At 34.1% G+C, this 16,917-nt stretch overlaps 2 protein-coding genes across 2 annotated transcripts in view; both read left to right on the top strand.

Moving 5' to 3' along the window:
• Nucleotides 1–4,626, top strand: part of LOC110023803 (alpha-mannosidase-like) — a 92,796-nt gene extending 88,170 nt beyond the window's left edge. Inside the window, exons 24-30 of the mRNA XM_020723396.1 lie at nt 595–707; nt 782–866; nt 1,800–1,910; nt 1,981–2,076; nt 2,156–2,203; nt 2,285–2,353; nt 4,361–4,626. Of these exons, the coding sequence (XP_020579055.1) occupies nt 595–707; nt 782–866; nt 1,800–1,910; nt 1,981–2,076; nt 2,156–2,203; nt 2,285–2,353; nt 4,361–4,549 (711 nt within the window). The 3' untranslated portion in view covers nt 4,550–4,626. The remainder of the gene's footprint in view (nt 1–594; nt 708–781; nt 867–1,799; nt 1,911–1,980; nt 2,077–2,155; nt 2,204–2,284; nt 2,354–4,360) is intronic.
• Nucleotides 4,627–16,551: 11,925 nt separating this feature from the next.
• Nucleotides 16,552–16,917, top strand: part of LOC110023807 (protein EARLY-RESPONSIVE TO DEHYDRATION 7, chloroplastic-like) — a 3,019-nt gene continuing 2,653 nt past the window's right edge. The window contains exon 1 of the mRNA XM_020723403.1: nt 16,552–16,917. This exon is cut by the window's right edge and continues 836 nt beyond it. Coding sequence (XP_020579062.1) covers nt 16,756–16,917 — 162 coding nt within the window. The 5' untranslated portion in view covers nt 16,552–16,755.

Here is a 16,917-nt window from a genome sequence, read left to right as displayed (position 1 = left end):
TTGGCACTTTTATTATGATTGCAATCAAGGCAAATTGAACCCATTTTGCATGATCTCACATTTGTTGCCAATCGTTGTCGTCATTTTTTATCTAATCAATTGCAGCGGCCCTTTCTTGATTTGAGGCTCTAGACACATTGATGCATTTCCTATTGCAAATGAGCGACATTTGATTGGTTTTAATTAAGACTGAAATGTCTCGAATTTTTCTTGTGTGTGACATTTCATCCATTATACATCTTGATGTCACATCTGATTGTGCTTAGTCGCAAAGCTTGTATCAAGAACAATAACTGAAAGAAGATGATAATTGAGCATATGGTTTTTATCTGTTAGATGTAAAAATCATTTTCCACCTATTTGAACTTCAGTTCCTCCTAATAAGTAGCTATTCTCATCAACATAGATGACATAACGATGCATTACTCCTCATGACATGGATATATGCATTTCAACCATCCAAATTTTCCTATGTTACCTTTTTCTCTTTCTTGCAACTGATTATAAAGTCTAGGAAAACATTTTGGGCATGCAATAAGTCACGTACAAGTTGGCACTACTTTACTTAACTTGCTTCTTGGTTAAAATTTTCAGCTCAACTTGGGAATTTATCTGACAGACGGGAAGTATGAGCTCTCTGTACTTGTTGATAGTGCTTGTGGAGGCTCTAGCATTCAGGATGGTCAATTGGAGATCATGCTTCATAGGTTCTATTTAGACATAAATTGATCCCTTGAAATTTTCTGTTAATGCAAGTTGACGAAGTTCTTTTTAATGCTAGGCGGCTACTTTTTGATGATGGAAGAGGTGTTGGAGAAGCCCTCGATGAAGAAGTTTGTACTTCTGATGGGTGTGAGGGTCTTACGGTATGATCCTCTTTGTGGTTGATTTATCTTCTTCCACTGGATGCTGTTTCTTCTTATTTTTCGGGCAACACAGCTTAAACTTGGATTATTCAGCCATTTTCTAAAATATTCTGTATATAACAAAATTTTGAACCAATAAGGCATGAATGTTCACGTAGATAAAGACTAAAATGGATTTCTTCTATCTATTATTCCTGATGCTGCATGATAAGGTGTTATTTAATGTTATTTCTTTAGCACCTTCATCATCGTGCTTCTCAGACAAACTATCTATGCATTATTACTTTGGTTATGCAAACTAAACATTTTAAAAAAGCCTCAAATATTAAAAGCAAGTGTCACTTCTGTGTTATATGCTTGTTGAGATCTGTCTTTCTTCAGTTTTCCACTGCTTAAAAAGGCAACTAAAACTTCATTGCATGGCATATTACATCACCTGATTTTATAAGATGACTGCTTCAAATCTAACCTTTCTTAGTTTCATATGTATAAATTGGAATCTACTTGGACTTTGAAATGAAATTAACGGAACATGGAACATAAAACATAACTTTGAAGCGCCATATTTTTGAAAGGAAAGCTAGACTGGCATACCCAGTTCTTGTGTCCTATGTGTTCTAGGGATAATTTTTGATTGATCTAATGTATTCTAGAATCTTAAGTGTAACTTTATTAAAAATGATATAATCCTGAAGCTATTTAAACTTAAGCTTTACTGCATTGGGTATGACTTCTATCTATTGTTTATATTTCAATCATGGAACGACTGAACTTAGTTTTCTTGATCATCTGCTTTTTGACTTGCTTCAATTGCCTTTTTCTTCAGAATGATACTGCCTAGCCTGTAATTTCTGAGCAAAATATCTGAAGAATAATTGAAAATATATTTGAAGCTCTAAAATGTTTTGAGTTCCTTTACAATAATCTTTTTAGGCTAGAGGGAAATATTACATGAGCATCAACCAAATTGGAAGTGGTGCAAATTGGCGGCGAACAAATGGTCAACAGATATACTCACCAGTTCTTCTAGCATTTACCCATGAGGTACATCATCATTACTTCCTCCATATCAAGCTTTAATCGTGCTAACCAGAAATCATTATTCTTCATTCAGGATGAGAGAATTTGGAAATCTTCTCAAATTACAAAGGCTACTACCATAGATCCGAGTTATAGTTTACCTCCCAACATTGCACTTATCACACTTGAGGTATGGAGTCCATCTATCCGAATAACATTTTACTGCTTAGTTGACGAGTGTTTGTAATTGAAGGTTTATGTTCTTGCAGGAATTAGATGATGGCTCTGTGCTCCTGCGTCTGGCACATTTATATGAGGTATCATATTTAGTGTTTTATTCTATTTTTTGCATTGATATGCTTTTCAGTTCAGATGTGGTTCTCAACACATTTTTGCAGGCCGGGGAGAGTGTCCAAAATTCAGTATTAGCTGAGGTGGAACTGAAGAAAATTTTTGCTGGAAAAACGGTACATGCATCTACTTATAATTTATGGATAGTAGCTTTAAATATATGCTCATTTATGGCTCAATCTAGATAGTTGACTTTCCTGTGTTCTAGGTCATCGTTATCATCCTCTCTATCCTTTTTTCTATTTTTGGTCATCTTTATGGAATTACTTTGAAAAACATCTAACCATCTAATGGGTGTATATTCTATCACCGTTTGTCCATTTCAATGCTATAATTGGGCATTTGGGTATTGTGGCATTTTATGTTCGTAAGGTTATGCCTCAAGGTGATCTGGGATGTAAACCTCACAGTTTGAAAATTACGTAAGTCAAAATAAAGGGGGTAAAAAAATATATCTTAACTTGTAGATTTATTAAAGAAATACATATTAACATTATGGCATAATAAAAAATGACAAATTATTTTTATATGAAATAAAAAGTTACATAAGCATCAAAATATCATGTAATAACTTGCACAAGAAATAAATATATTGTTAATCAAGTCATCAAACTAACATACAACCTGCAATGAAAATATTGAAAAATAAATAAGAGTAACATAAAATATTAAAGTAAGAAGTGAGAGTAAGACATGAGATGAGTTTATCATAATTAACTTTTCTTACACATATTACTTAACTAATAGAATAACACTCATATTTTAAAAAAAAAACATAACAAATAATCAACAGACAAATCAAGTGGAGGCAACTGCAAAACCATCGACTAAAACAAGAGTAGCACGCGTCTACTGTAGCGAAAACAGAAAACAGTCGGGCGGTATTAACATTTCATTTTACTTTATATAATTTTACAAAAATTTTCAATATATAAAAGAACCACTAAAATTCACAAAGTAAAATAAAAATTAAATATGCAAAAATAACAACATAAGCTGAAAATTGTATCTTAAATCAGTACTAAACAGTATGTCAATATCTGAAGGAACAGTAAAAAGAAATTATAAACACAACATAACTAGTAAATATCAGGTGCAATCCTCCTGTAAACCAAATCCCTCATACCATACATATTATTCTAAGGTTTTTTTTCCTAAAAGAAAATATTAATTTTAACTTTAAATTTGAGTTAATGAGTAATTATAATTTTTATATGCATTGAATTATATTATACTAGACATGGATGACTAAAATAAAATGCAGTTCATTACTTTATAAAACCTTGAACTTTCATTTTAATTTTATCATTTATGGATTCATTTTAAGTATTAACCATTTTAACATCTTTAATAGTCATAACATGATTATCGTCATACTCGAATGTTTTCTCAAAGATGTACCAAAAGTCGCCCTCAAATTGACTCGAATGTATCTTAAAATTTACCTGTAAGTACCATAAAAAATGTAGTCGTAAATACCATAAAAAATGTACCCGAATGTACACTTTTACTGTGTCATTTAACGTGCACATGTACATCACATTTCCTGTCAGTACCATATGAGGGTAATCCTGTATCACTTAATATTTACATTCATTTCATATCAATTTAAAATTTTCAAAGAATGGCTTTAGAACTTAACCTATAATCCTTATAAACATGCTCATCTCATAGAAAGATCAAAAGACATTACCAAAGGCTATCAAATGTGTCTTAATAGTTATCTTCCATTCATTTTCAGGACAAATCCTAATTCAACATTTACCACTTCTAAGATCAACTTTCAAGAAAATGAAGGATCATAAAATTAGATCTAACATAGTCTTTAATTGTGGAATTGAAAACTTATTTTTACTGTATTTTTGCTGATAGCTGTATTATCAACACATTCCCCTTGAGTTATATACATATTTATTGGAGTCAATAAAGTTGTCTAATGCAAAGATTCAAATTTCTGCTTATAAATGCTTTGAGATGCGCTGCCTTGTGATATATTTCCATTTTTCTTTTGATTCCAGCTTTTTTTTTCTTATGAAAATATTGCTTCCATCATTAGTAGAAAAAAAATACCCCATTAATCCCAAAATGAAATAATTTTGAATTTCTTGTTGTCGGAAATGCAGATCAAGGAACTGGTAGAAACAAGCTTATCAGCAAATCAAAACAAATCAGAAATGAAGAAAAGGAATTGGAGAGTTGAAGGAGACAGCACAAGCCATCCAGCTCCACTTAAAGGTGGTCCTGTGAACAATTCTACCTTAATTGTTGAGTTGGGTCCTATGGAGATTCGCACTTTCTTACTGAAATTCTAAGAACGTGCGTGCTGTAAATTTCCTCATCTTCATTTGAAAATATATGACATGATGCAATTCAACATTTTGATGCTAAATTCGCTAGCAATTCAATGATGAAGTTTTTTACATTGTAATTAGGAGGGAGGTCTCATCTCCATGCACCACCTAATTCATATGCATTTACATATCTAACACCTATATTTAGCTTTTACATTTATACCACTAAATCTTTTGAAATCAGTATTTTAATTTTTAAAAAGTGAAATACAACTTTTCATGCATAGGTAAGGTGGCATGTATGTACAAATGAAGTTTAGGTGTTAAATATGTAAATAAATAGGAATTGAGTGGTTTTTATGGAAAATTCCAAAAAGAACTTGAAAGCAAAAAGGTCAAAATTGATAATCAAAGTTAGGGGTGTATCGATTTTAGCTTGAGTTTTATTAATGAATTTAGCTGAGCTTGAGCTCAAGCTTAATTTTTCGAGTTTGAATTGGCTCATTGGCAGGTTCTTTAGTTATAAGAGGAAAAAACAACCTAATTATTGCCTTAAATCAACCTACCAATTCATCGAAGCTTAACGCTAGCGTCCTAAGCCATAAATTCAACTTCATTGAGGAAAATGTTTTGTTGCCAAATGTTTAAAGCAACAACGACAACCGCCTCTCTCTGCATGAAACCAAGTCATGTACGTACAACTTATGATCAATAGTATTGAGCGTAGAATCCTATAAAGCAAAAGGAACATCTATTATACGTTCAAGGCAGGTGTTTGTCTTCAATGCTTTCAACATTTGGCAGCAGAATATATATATATATTTTTTTTTTTCTAAATATATGTTGGATTTAAAGTTTAGAACGGTAATGTAACTCTTCTGTGAATTGGGTCGATTTAAGGCAATAATTAGGTTGCTTTTATACTGATTTGGAGATCAATCTTTTTGCATATAGTGATGAAATGTGAGCCTTGTATAAAAAAATTTATAAAAGATATTCGGATTAAAATTTTATAAGGATGTGTTATTTTGAGATGGGTGTTATGTATAATAAATTAATTTAAAAAGAGGTGTTCATAAACATACCGAATAATTCTTATATATTTAGATATCTAACATTTAAACTTTCATATTGGCATACAAAACACTCGAATTTTTAACATCACATTAAAAATATCACTATTGTTATTTAAAATTGAAATATCTTTTAATGCATAAGTTTTAATATTAAGGTGTCGAAAAGTAAATAACAAACGTTCAAATGCATAACAATCGATGTTGATATGTATATAAATTTCTCATTAAAAATATATATGTGATGTCATTAACAAATTTTGTGGCATGACCTGAATCCCGAGGAAGTTATAACGAATCTCAGAGTATTTTTTTAACAAGAAACATTCAAATTCAAATTAAAAATTATCTAGTAACATACTTTTAGCTAAATTATAGTCAAACTGACTGTTTAGATTAGAAAAACACAATGACATCAAAATTTATCTAATTTAAGCATGTTAAGCCACTTTTGAATGTGTTTTTTTTTTTTAGTTGGAATGTTAAATGAATTTTAAATTTGATGAGTTTATAGTCAAATTGAGTGTAGAATCTAACGAGCCTAAGATCACTCAATTCCGACATCATTAAGTAACTAAAATGTTCACAATATGTCCTCTGATCATGGGAATCTATGATCTAGAATGTTTGATAGTGTTCTAGATTATTTCTTATTTAAAGGGAGGTCAATCATAAACTGTAAAAATAGAGTTCTACCCCCTTAATGAATAGAGACCTAGACATTGAAATAGAGGGAGTCATGGACCTCAAGGATAAGAGAATGAACTAATTTACAGGGTTATTCCGAACCAAAGGCTCAGCAAACACTTCCTACTCTGCCAGTCACCAACCACAGCTTGTCGGCGGCAATTAACCACTCAGTCGGCCTTTGCTTATAGCTGTAAGTGGATCTTGCGAAGTAACTACATACTTTGCGGTGTAGTGGTGCACACTGAAGATGGTCTAATAACACGCACAAACACGGTGTAACGATGCACCCTGAATCAATCTTAGTAAATTACCCCTAATACAGGTAACAAATAATACCATATTGAAGATCTAACAATGGCTTGTGACTGTCATATCTAGGATATTGTGACTTCTTATGGACTCCTGAAGTTCTCTCCTTATAGCTCACCTTCACGGCCTCTATAACCAATCAATGCCATCTCAACTCACCATTTTGGCTTATGTGACCAAATATGGCCTACGTGGCTTATAGTTCTTGTAGCTTCCAACTCCGACCCCTGTAGCCTATGGATGTTATTGAAACTCATCAATATGGCATATGTGACCAACTATGGCATATGTGGCTCATAGCTCACACAGTTCCTAACTCCAGCCTCTATGGCCTAACGACGTTATCACAGCTCAGCATGTCGGTCTATGTGACCAACTACGGCCTTTATGATCCAAAACACATACAACTCCCAACTCTAACATATGTGTCCTACGAACATCATTGTAGCTCACCACTATGACATATGTGACCAACTATGACCTACTTGGTTCACAGCTCGCCACTATTACCTATGTGACCAACTACAAGCTACATGATTCACAGCCAATTCAGCTCCCAACTTTGGTCTATGTGGCTTACAAAAAATTTTGCAACTCATCATTACAATCCACGTGACAAACTATGGCCAACGTGATGCACAACTCACACAACTTCCAACTGCTTCCTTTTATGGTCTACGAGTATTATTGCAGCTCATTATTATAGTCTGTGTGATCAACTTTGGCTTATTTGACTCAAACTTCATGCAGCTCCCAATTTATGCTCTGTAGCTTATGGACGTTATTGCAACTCACCACTACGATTTACATGATCAGCTGCAGCCTTTGTAACTCACATCTCCTGCAACTCCCAACACTGACCTATGTGTCCTACGAAAGTTATTGTAGCTCAACACTATGGTCTATGTGACCAACTATGACCTACATGGCTTGCAACTCATGCAACTTTCAATTCTGACCTCTATGCTCTATGAACATCATTACAACTCCCTACTACAGCCTACATTGATAATTGTTATCATTACAACCTTTCGTTTTAGCCATTGTGGGCAACAAAGGCTCTTGAAGCTACTACCTACGACCTATGTGGCTAACTACTATTATGACTGTCAACTCATACTTTACAACAATTAGGCACTACATCCACCATATAAAAAATTCATGGTGGACTATTACCTCCATAGCAATTGTCTAAAGCCTTTGTAGCCTGTTACGGCTATTATTGTTGAAATACCATTATACATCAACTTTATATTTTCATCTTCCCTAATTCATGAGAATAGTTTACCTATGTACTCATAATTACATTATGGATTACTTCGATTGAGTTAGGCCCTGTGTTTTCACGTAAAAAAATGGTGTCCCCTGCTACTTTTTATATATCTATATGTATGTTGAATTTAGTGCTATGCTAAGATGTCAATTTATTACTCCATCATCGCTAAAGGTTTAAATGAGCCGAGCTTAAGCGAGCCATGGCTTGTTTGTGTTCAGCTTGTTTAAATATTGTTTTGTTCGTGTTTGGCTCGTGTTCAAAATAGCACGTTAATTATTTATTCGTTTTCGGCTTGATTCAAGCTCATTTGTTTGAATTAAGTTAGTGTTCGACTCGAATTTCAGCTTGAACTAAAATTTCAAAAAAATATTCTTTTTGTTGGGTAATGTGGAGACCCGATCCACCACAATTTAATTAGCTTCCTAATTAAGAATCTCACCTACCGCTCACCTACCTTCCCACCTACCGCTCTTCCTGGTTTTTATAAATAGTATAGTCTCTTATGACTTGTTATGAAGCCAAACAAGGTCAAGTCAAGTCCTCTAAGAGAGTCAGAGAGGGAGAGGGAGAGAGAGAGATAGAGAGGAAGGGAGAGAAGAAAATAGAGATTTTCTTGTAAACGTCGAGGCTTCAATGTAATTCCTCGAAGTAGTAAAATCCTTTGCAGCTCCGTGGACGTAGGTTAATTTGTCGAACCACGTAAATCTGTGTTGCTCTGATTTTTTTCTACGTGCAATTTTTCTCATTCCATTTTTCGCTTTATTGTCGTCGTTTTTCACAACAATTAGTATCAGAGATTAGGTTCGAATCTAAGCAAGAATGATGGGCGGAGACGAAGTGATGACATCGGGGATCAAGAAGTTCAATGACATAGATTTAGCTTACTAGAGGATGCAGATAGAAGACTACCTCTATGAGAAGAAACTTCATCTTTTGTTATTAGGAAAGCGACTAGAAAAGATGTACTAGGCGGAATGGAATCTGTTGGATCGACAGGTTTTGGGGGTTATTCGATTAACTCTGTCGAGATCAGTTGCCCACAACATCATCAAGGAGAGAATTAATATAGTTCTCATGGTGGCTTTATCAGGTATGTATGAAAAGCAATCTGTGAATAACAGGTGCATTTGATAAAAATATTATTCAACTTGAAGATGGTTGAAGGTGTCTCTGTTGCTTAACACCTGAATGATTTCAATATCATCACAAATCAATTGTTGTTTGTTGAAATTGATTTTAATGATGAGATACGTGCGCTGATATTGTTGGCTTCATTGTCAAATAGCTGGGAAGCTATGGGGATGGCAATTAGCAATTTTGCAGGTAAATCCAAGCTGAAATATGATGATATTTGTGATTTAATTTTAGCTGAGGAGGTGCGTAGGAAGGATTCTGGTGAGACCTCGTGTTCGAGTTCGGCACTGATTGTCGATTCCAGAGGGAGATCACAAGGTAGGAACTCAAACAGAGAAAGATCAAAATCAAACTCTTGTCAGCAGCAACCTGCTGAAATTGTGGCAAGGCTGACCACATAAAAAGGAACTGCATGAATCCTAAGAAGAAGGAAAGTTATGACGCTAATGTTGTATATGAAGAAATATTAGATGCACTATTGTTGGCAGTTCGCAGTTCTGTTGATGACTGGATATTGAATTCAAGGGCTTCCTTCCATACATCTTCCTGTCGGAGTTAATGCAAAATTATGTTGCAGGTAACTTTGGGAAGGTATATTTGGCTGATGGAAAAGCTCTGGACATAGTGGGGATGGGAGACGTTGATATTGCACTCCCTAACTAGAGCAAATGGACTTTGCAAAATGTCAGACACTTTCTTGAGTTGAAGGAAAACCTCATCTCTGTTGGGTAGCTCAATGAGGGTGTTCATTGGGTGGCGTTCTCAGATAGCACGTGGAAGGTTACCAAATGAACATTAGTACTGGCTCGTGGTAAGAAAACTGACACACTATATATGACTATAGGTTTACTCTGACATGGATACATGAGTCAGAGGTGCATTATAGGGAAGCAGAAGAATGTCAATTTCCTAAAAAGTGGCAGAGCGCCAAAGGCATGAAAATCGAACTTTGTATAAACAAATGGTGGAGAACCACAGAGCTATGAAGAAATCTTGCAATATGAGAATTTGAGTAAGTGGGAGTTGACCAAGAAGGAGGAGACGGATTCCCTACCAGGGAATCAGACGTGGGAGCTGGCAGAACTTCTACCAAGAAAGAAGACATTCCACAACAAGTGGGTGTACTGGGCGAAGACTGCGGTTGGTGACAGTAAGAGGTACAAGACTGGATTTGTTGAAAAGGGCATTCAACAGGAGCAAGATATTGCTCATGTAGTGAAATTTGTAAGTAGATACAGGAGTAACCCATGAAAGAGTTTGGTGGTACAAAGCTACGTTGACGGTGATATGTCAACTAAGGGTGTTACTCGTGAGAAGCTGAAGTTGTGCTCGACTTTAACTTTGTGCTCGACTTTAACTAGTCTTTTAGCATGAAGACATGGGCTTTGAGTTGTAGAGGTGAAAGATATCATGTTTAAAAAAAAATCGGTACAACTAGTATATCATGCAGCCAGTAGGTGATACAGTCAGTGTCCCAGTCTCCAAGTGAGAGAATTATTGGGTAATGTTGGGTAATGTGGAGATGGAGACTCGATCCACTGCAATTTAATTAGCTTCCTAATTAAGAATCTCATCTACCGCTCACCTATCACTCACCTCTCGCATATCACATACCGCTCTCCTAGTTTTTATAAATAGTCTCTTATGATTTGTCATGAAGCCAAGCCACAAGCCAAGCAAGGCCAAGCCACATGCCAAGCAAGGCCAAGCCAAGTCCTCTAAGAGAGTAAGAGAGGAAGAGAGAGAGAGGAAGAGAGATAAGAAAATATAGATTTTCTTGTAAACATCGAGACGCTCGACTGTATAATTCTTCGAAGTAGTAAAATTCTCTGCAGCTCCGTGAATGTAGACAAATTTGTCGAACCACGTAAATTTGTGTGTTGCTCTGGTGTTTTTACGCTTGCAATTTTTCTAATTTCATTTTTCGTTTTGTTGTCGTTGTTTTTCACAACACTTTTTTATAAATATTTTCAATTGAACTTAAAATAAAATATGTTTCTAGTTCAACAAATATCACAAAAGACTTTAGGGACATTTGCATGCATGTCGTCAAAGTCTTTTGTATTTACATTTTTAACCTCCTTGCAAGCAGCCGTCGTGGACCACCCAATTTCTATGTAGTTTCATATATAACACCTAAATTTTATTTTTAAGAATCTGAAGGGTATTTACATACATAATATCTAACATCTAATTTTTCTATTTTACATTTTTATAAACAAAATTTTGTTTATCATTTGCTTAACTTTTATATATCATTTATTTATTATATAATTAATTCGTGTCAAAACTAGCCGAACACGATCGAACAAAATTTGTCCATGTTCGGCTTGTTCATAAATTGAGCTCAAAAAATTTTTTCGTGTTCGTCTTGCGAACACAAGCTACTTAGCGAGCCGAACTCGAACTCTTCGAGAACGACGAGCCCCTAACCATTGTGGATCTTCCGGCACGCATCAATATTAAACCCATCTTAATAAATATTAAAAATTGATGATGATATTCCCTCCATCCGTCAAATTCTTGTATAAATTTATTTGTTTAAAATTATGAAAAAAAATTATTTTCAAAACGATCGTAAAATAGGTTGGTTTCGCGTTTGATTGCATGAAAATTAGTACGTAGTTTGTATTGACTTAATGCTTAATCTCAAAATTGAAATTAAGCTGGGAGCAAAAAAATTGACTCTTTAACTTGGATTAACTTGTTAAAAGTAGTTAATCCAATCTATGAGTTAGTTTTTAACTGATTGCATCCTACAGAATGCATAGTAGTCGTTAAAAACTTAGTTGACGTACGAATAATTGGAATGCAATAAATCATTATATAAGCAATAAATTATTATTATTATTATTATTATTATTATATATTGTATGTTTGCCAACTTTGAGAACAATTTTGTTTCCTTTTTTTTTATTTTTAAAAACAAAAAATTAAAAACTAGCAAGGAAATATTGTTTGGTTATCTTTTTTTTCTATTTTTAAATTTTTATTGGAACACTACTATTTCTAAAATATTAAAAACAGAAAAAACGTGTTTTTTGTTGTTTTGAAAATACAGGAAACAGCCGTCGCCTACCCCGTGTCTCTCGCATTATGTCTCTCACCCTCTCGTTCACGGATGGTCATTAAGGAGTTGTGGTCAAAGCCTTCCGGATTTTCCCTCTTCTCTGATATTGCATAGTGATCTTGTAGCTCATTTGCTCATCCTATTTCTAACAACCCGCTTCCTCCTCCCTCATTTTCTCTACACTAGCGTAGTGCCACCCATCTTCTGGTCGAGCTCTCGGACAATGCATTCTGCATTTTCTGTGAGTTTTCATTTTCTAATCTTACTAACATTTTCTTAACTTGATGTCTTGCTATGTGAACCAACATTCTTATTCCTAATCTAGGTTTTTTTTAAATTTCCTCATAAATACAACACAAGCCTATCATGATCATTGTGTTTTCCCACTCTTCATTTCCCTCTTATTAATTCCTTTAATTTCTCATAACTTCTTGTTTGTTCTTTGTTGAAATCCGTCTAGAATATCGTATGCTTAAGTGGTTATCACGAGGTAGGTAGGGTGAGGCTACAAATCAAAAATTTTGAGAGTAGCAGCGCAATAAATGTTACCAATTTAAATAGGAGAACAGAGATTCCTCAGAAGGCCAAGAAGCTGTCTATACTATGCGACATTTAGATTCTACCACCGATGTTCTCACCCAATGGAAACCCCAGCTTTTGCTTGGGAGAACAAAGGTACGTTGATATGTTACGTTCATTATCATTTTTAATTAAATTTTAAAAATCCGAACTTTCGAACTATTTGATGTTGTTTAATGTTAGATACATTTTAATTTCGGTTAAATGATCATTTGTGTTATTATTGAACATATAAAATGTTATTTTCAAGTGAAATACTCTTTATTTTGTGTTTTGTTAAAAGAAAAACCCCTTTGATATGTCATATTTATTTTATAGTTTGCTCTTTTAAAAAAAACATAAAAAATATCCAACCAAACATATTTTATATTTTATATTTTTAAAAATATATAAATCAAAACTGTATCAAGTGTGCTTTGTAGAAGTATAAAATAGAAAACAAAACAAAAATAACTTAGACTAAAAACAAAAATAAAAACAAAAAACAGAAAGTGATCCCGAATAGGCTAAACTATTTCTAAAATACTAAAAACAACAAAAACATGTTCTCAGTTGTTTTAAAAACATAGGAAACAACCCTCGGCTACCTTGTTAATAAAAATATTTTCCCTTACAATGAGATATTAATATATGTAGGATTTGAATGACTAAAAATATGATGATGTATTTTGACAAATAGAAACATTCCTATTCTTTACCTCCTTCAAGTGTTAGCAAAGAATATTGGCTAATTTAAAGTTTTTCACCAGCTTGTGTAGTAGTGCTAAGTAGATTCTGGCCTCTTACTTCCATATTACCCATTGTGCTCTCTTTATAGGACCTACTAGGGACCTTTACGATCCAAAATCTAAACTGAATTAGAAAAAAAATCTAGTTTGTCACCCTAGAAACATCAATTCTACGTTCATCAAAACTTATCTCCCTATATGTTTGCACTCTCCCTTATGTGATCGTTATGACTCTGCACAAAATGAAGTGTGACACTCACTAGTTGGGTAAAATCATAATCCTCATGGGTCTTTATGTTTCTCAACGGATTTTAATCTCATAAGTGGTCAATTTGTAAAGTAAATGAAGAATCGGTGAAAATGTCATCACAATTTTTAAAAGTAAAAAGAAATTTTTAATTCATTCTCATCCCACAAGATTAATTCTTAATAGCATTGAGAAAGAAAGGGAACTACTCGGAATTCATGGAGAATAAAATAAAAATAAAAATTTTTTTATTAAAATTAAAGTCTCAGAAACAAAAACTTAAACAAAAATACAAAGTACCTTATGTCTTCCCCCTAACACAAATTTTGGAGTCTCATTAAAGAATTCTCCACTCTTACTCTTACAACACAAAGCACACATAAACTCACACTTAAACACAAAAGTGAGACATTCTAAAGCCTTTAAATGCTGCCAAAAAGTCCTATTTTTTGTCCAATTTTCGTCCATATTAATAGATCTTTGAAAATAACCAAGGGTTGTTTCAAACACCCCTTCAAAATTCGACCAAATTCAATGGAACTTCTATAATGAAAGTTATTGGCGCTATAGCGCCACTCTGAGCGCAATAACGCCCACTGCACCCGTTTGTGAAACTATAGCGCCAGGGGGAGGTGCTATGGCGTCATACAAATTGTACAATTTTTGCTCATTTTTCTCTCATTTTCTCCAAATGTCTATTCTATGTACTTAAAACCAAAAACATGCAAAATAAATTATTTTAAAGTGCAATATCACTAAAAATATGCATAAAACGATCATAAAATATGTACTAAAAATAGGTAATTTTAAGGTGGATATCTAGGTGTTGGTGTTGGTGGTTTGACTTGGTTGTGTGCGTCTCTCTTTACTATTGGGTGTTAGTGTTGATGGTTGGGTGTTGATGATGGTGGTTTGAGTTTGGTTTGTGTCTCATGTACTTTTGGGTGATAGTGGTTTCTTGTTGTTTCTTTGAAATTTTATTTTCATGTTTCAATTTGATTTTTTTTATTTTAGGATTTTTTTTTCTCTTGACACTTTATTTTTATCATGTTATTTGTTCTGTTGTCATTATGAGTATCTTTCTTGATCTGTTTTGTTTATTAGTTTGGATATGGTTAAGACCAAAGAACTTGCTTCATCAGCAATGAGGGATAAGAAAGTCACATACATATTTGCAGCCTATGTATTAAGAAGATTGAGTTTGAAAATAGACCAACCATGTACTTTAACAAGGAATGGTGGCAGAATATTGCCAAGAGATTCAAAGAACTGACATGAAGGAGGAAGGATATACGAAATTCAAGAACAAGTGGGATCAGTTTGAAAAAGACTGGAAGTTATGAAAGGAACTTAAACGGAGATCCACGGGATTGGGTTGGGATCCTATCAAATAGACTATTAATGCTTTAGAGGAATGGTGGAATGAGAAGTTACAAGTAATACATATACCTCTAAATGCTTGTATTTTCGTTTGTCGTCCATGTTATTCCGTTTTAACTAATATGCTTCCCCGAACGTTGCAGACAGTCCTAGTTGCAAAAAGATTTAAGATATTAAGCCAAACCTGTAAGATAAGTTGGACCTAATGTTAAGGGGGATTGTCGCGACGAGCCTACATTCGTTCAACCCAAGTGAGCAGAGGTTTGCATGACTTAGCAGCCCAGTAGGTTATTGGGCCAGGCGAAGGCCCGAGAATAAACTTGAGGGACATGGAGTCCACATGGCAATCAAAGTGACCCAGGGTGGAGAAAAAGAAAAAAATGAAAAAGACTCTTTCGTCAGAAGCTCAATAGATAAGTTGATAGAAGTATGTGCAGCTCAACCTGGAACTTCAACCGACACCACTATAGATGACTTTCTTGGAGTTTTAGATACACATCCTGAAGTTTTTGCTAATGTGATGTTTTATATACACATCTTGATAGAGATCGGGGTTAGATTTTAAAATGGAGTTTTAGACATGGAGTTTTAGAAATGGAGTTTTAGAGCCACATCCTGGAGGAAAGTGTATCTAATAACATGCGCTGTCTCGATTTTAAAATTAATATTATCATAATTTTTTATGAGTTTTTTTCCTTTTTTTTATTAAGCTTGATGCTCACTATTAAGTAAGGAATGTTTCAATTTTTTTTTTTGTTATGTATTAGTTTTCTGCTTCTACAGTATCAAATATATTGTCAGGACAATTCAGTTACAAACAAAAATACTTAATATGAGCAGACTGGTCATTTATCCACAATCGATTGCAAATCAGCTGTTTTCAAACATCTATCCCAAACAACCAGTCAACTTATTTGGATAAGCTGTTGATCTGCAGCTTATCAGCAGATTATTCAATAAGCTTCAGCTGCCTCAAACAGACCCACAAACTTCACATCTTAAAAGAATGATATTTATTATGATTACCTTCTTATTATTGTATTTTACTATATTAACCACTATAATAGCCACCAAAATAGTATCCAACATATTTGAATTATATTAAATAATATTTTGAATCATATTCGAACAACAGTTAATCCTTATTCAACCCTCTTATTCAACCCTCATTCAATTCCTGATCATAATATTTTCGACTTATTTTCAAGTGAGATTCATATTTTATTCAAAAGATGTCGAGAAGCAAGCATATAATTCAAATAAAATTAAAATTATTTATGGTAAAATAAGAATGTTTTAATCTGTAATAAATTTGTTGATATATTTGCTTGACAAAACAAACATGAATCAATTTTAATATAGTTTTATATCATAATTTTTCTGTTAATTCATCAACTTAAAATGAACCTTCAGGATTTCCTCCCGAAGACCGCAAATGCTAATTTTATTTATTTTAATTTTTAAGTGGTTTCCCCCAATCGCTTCACCACGCCCATTATAAATAATTTTTCAGACACTACGCGTCCGATACGTGGCCGAAATCTGCACCACCGCTGGCAGTTACCGCTCCCGCCTCCGTCTTCCAATCGACACGTAACGCGTCACCCCCTCGGATCCCTTTCATCTCCCCCAAATCTCCATTTTTTTTTCTTCTTAGCGAAGTCACCCGCACTGCACTTATCCCACCTACCAGTTATATATAGGGGAATCCGATACTCACACTGCCAATTCTTCTTCTTCCATGTCTTCTCAGAATCAAGCAAAACCCCAACAACTTTACCCTAAAGTACTCGATTCCAATCCCGAGCTCGACTCTGTTTTTCTCTCAAACCCTAACTCTAAACACTCGCCCTCTTCTCTCTATCCCTCTCTCGATCAACCATCGTCTTCAATTTCTTCCGAT

This window comes from Phalaenopsis equestris, unplaced genomic scaffold, assembly GCF_001263595.1.
Source record: "Phalaenopsis equestris unplaced genomic scaffold, ASM126359v1 Scaffold000232, whole genome shotgun sequence".
Taxonomy (NCBI): Eukaryota; Viridiplantae; Streptophyta; class Magnoliopsida; order Asparagales; family Orchidaceae; genus Phalaenopsis; species Phalaenopsis equestris.
This window is presented reverse-complemented; position numbering and strand designations above follow the sequence as displayed.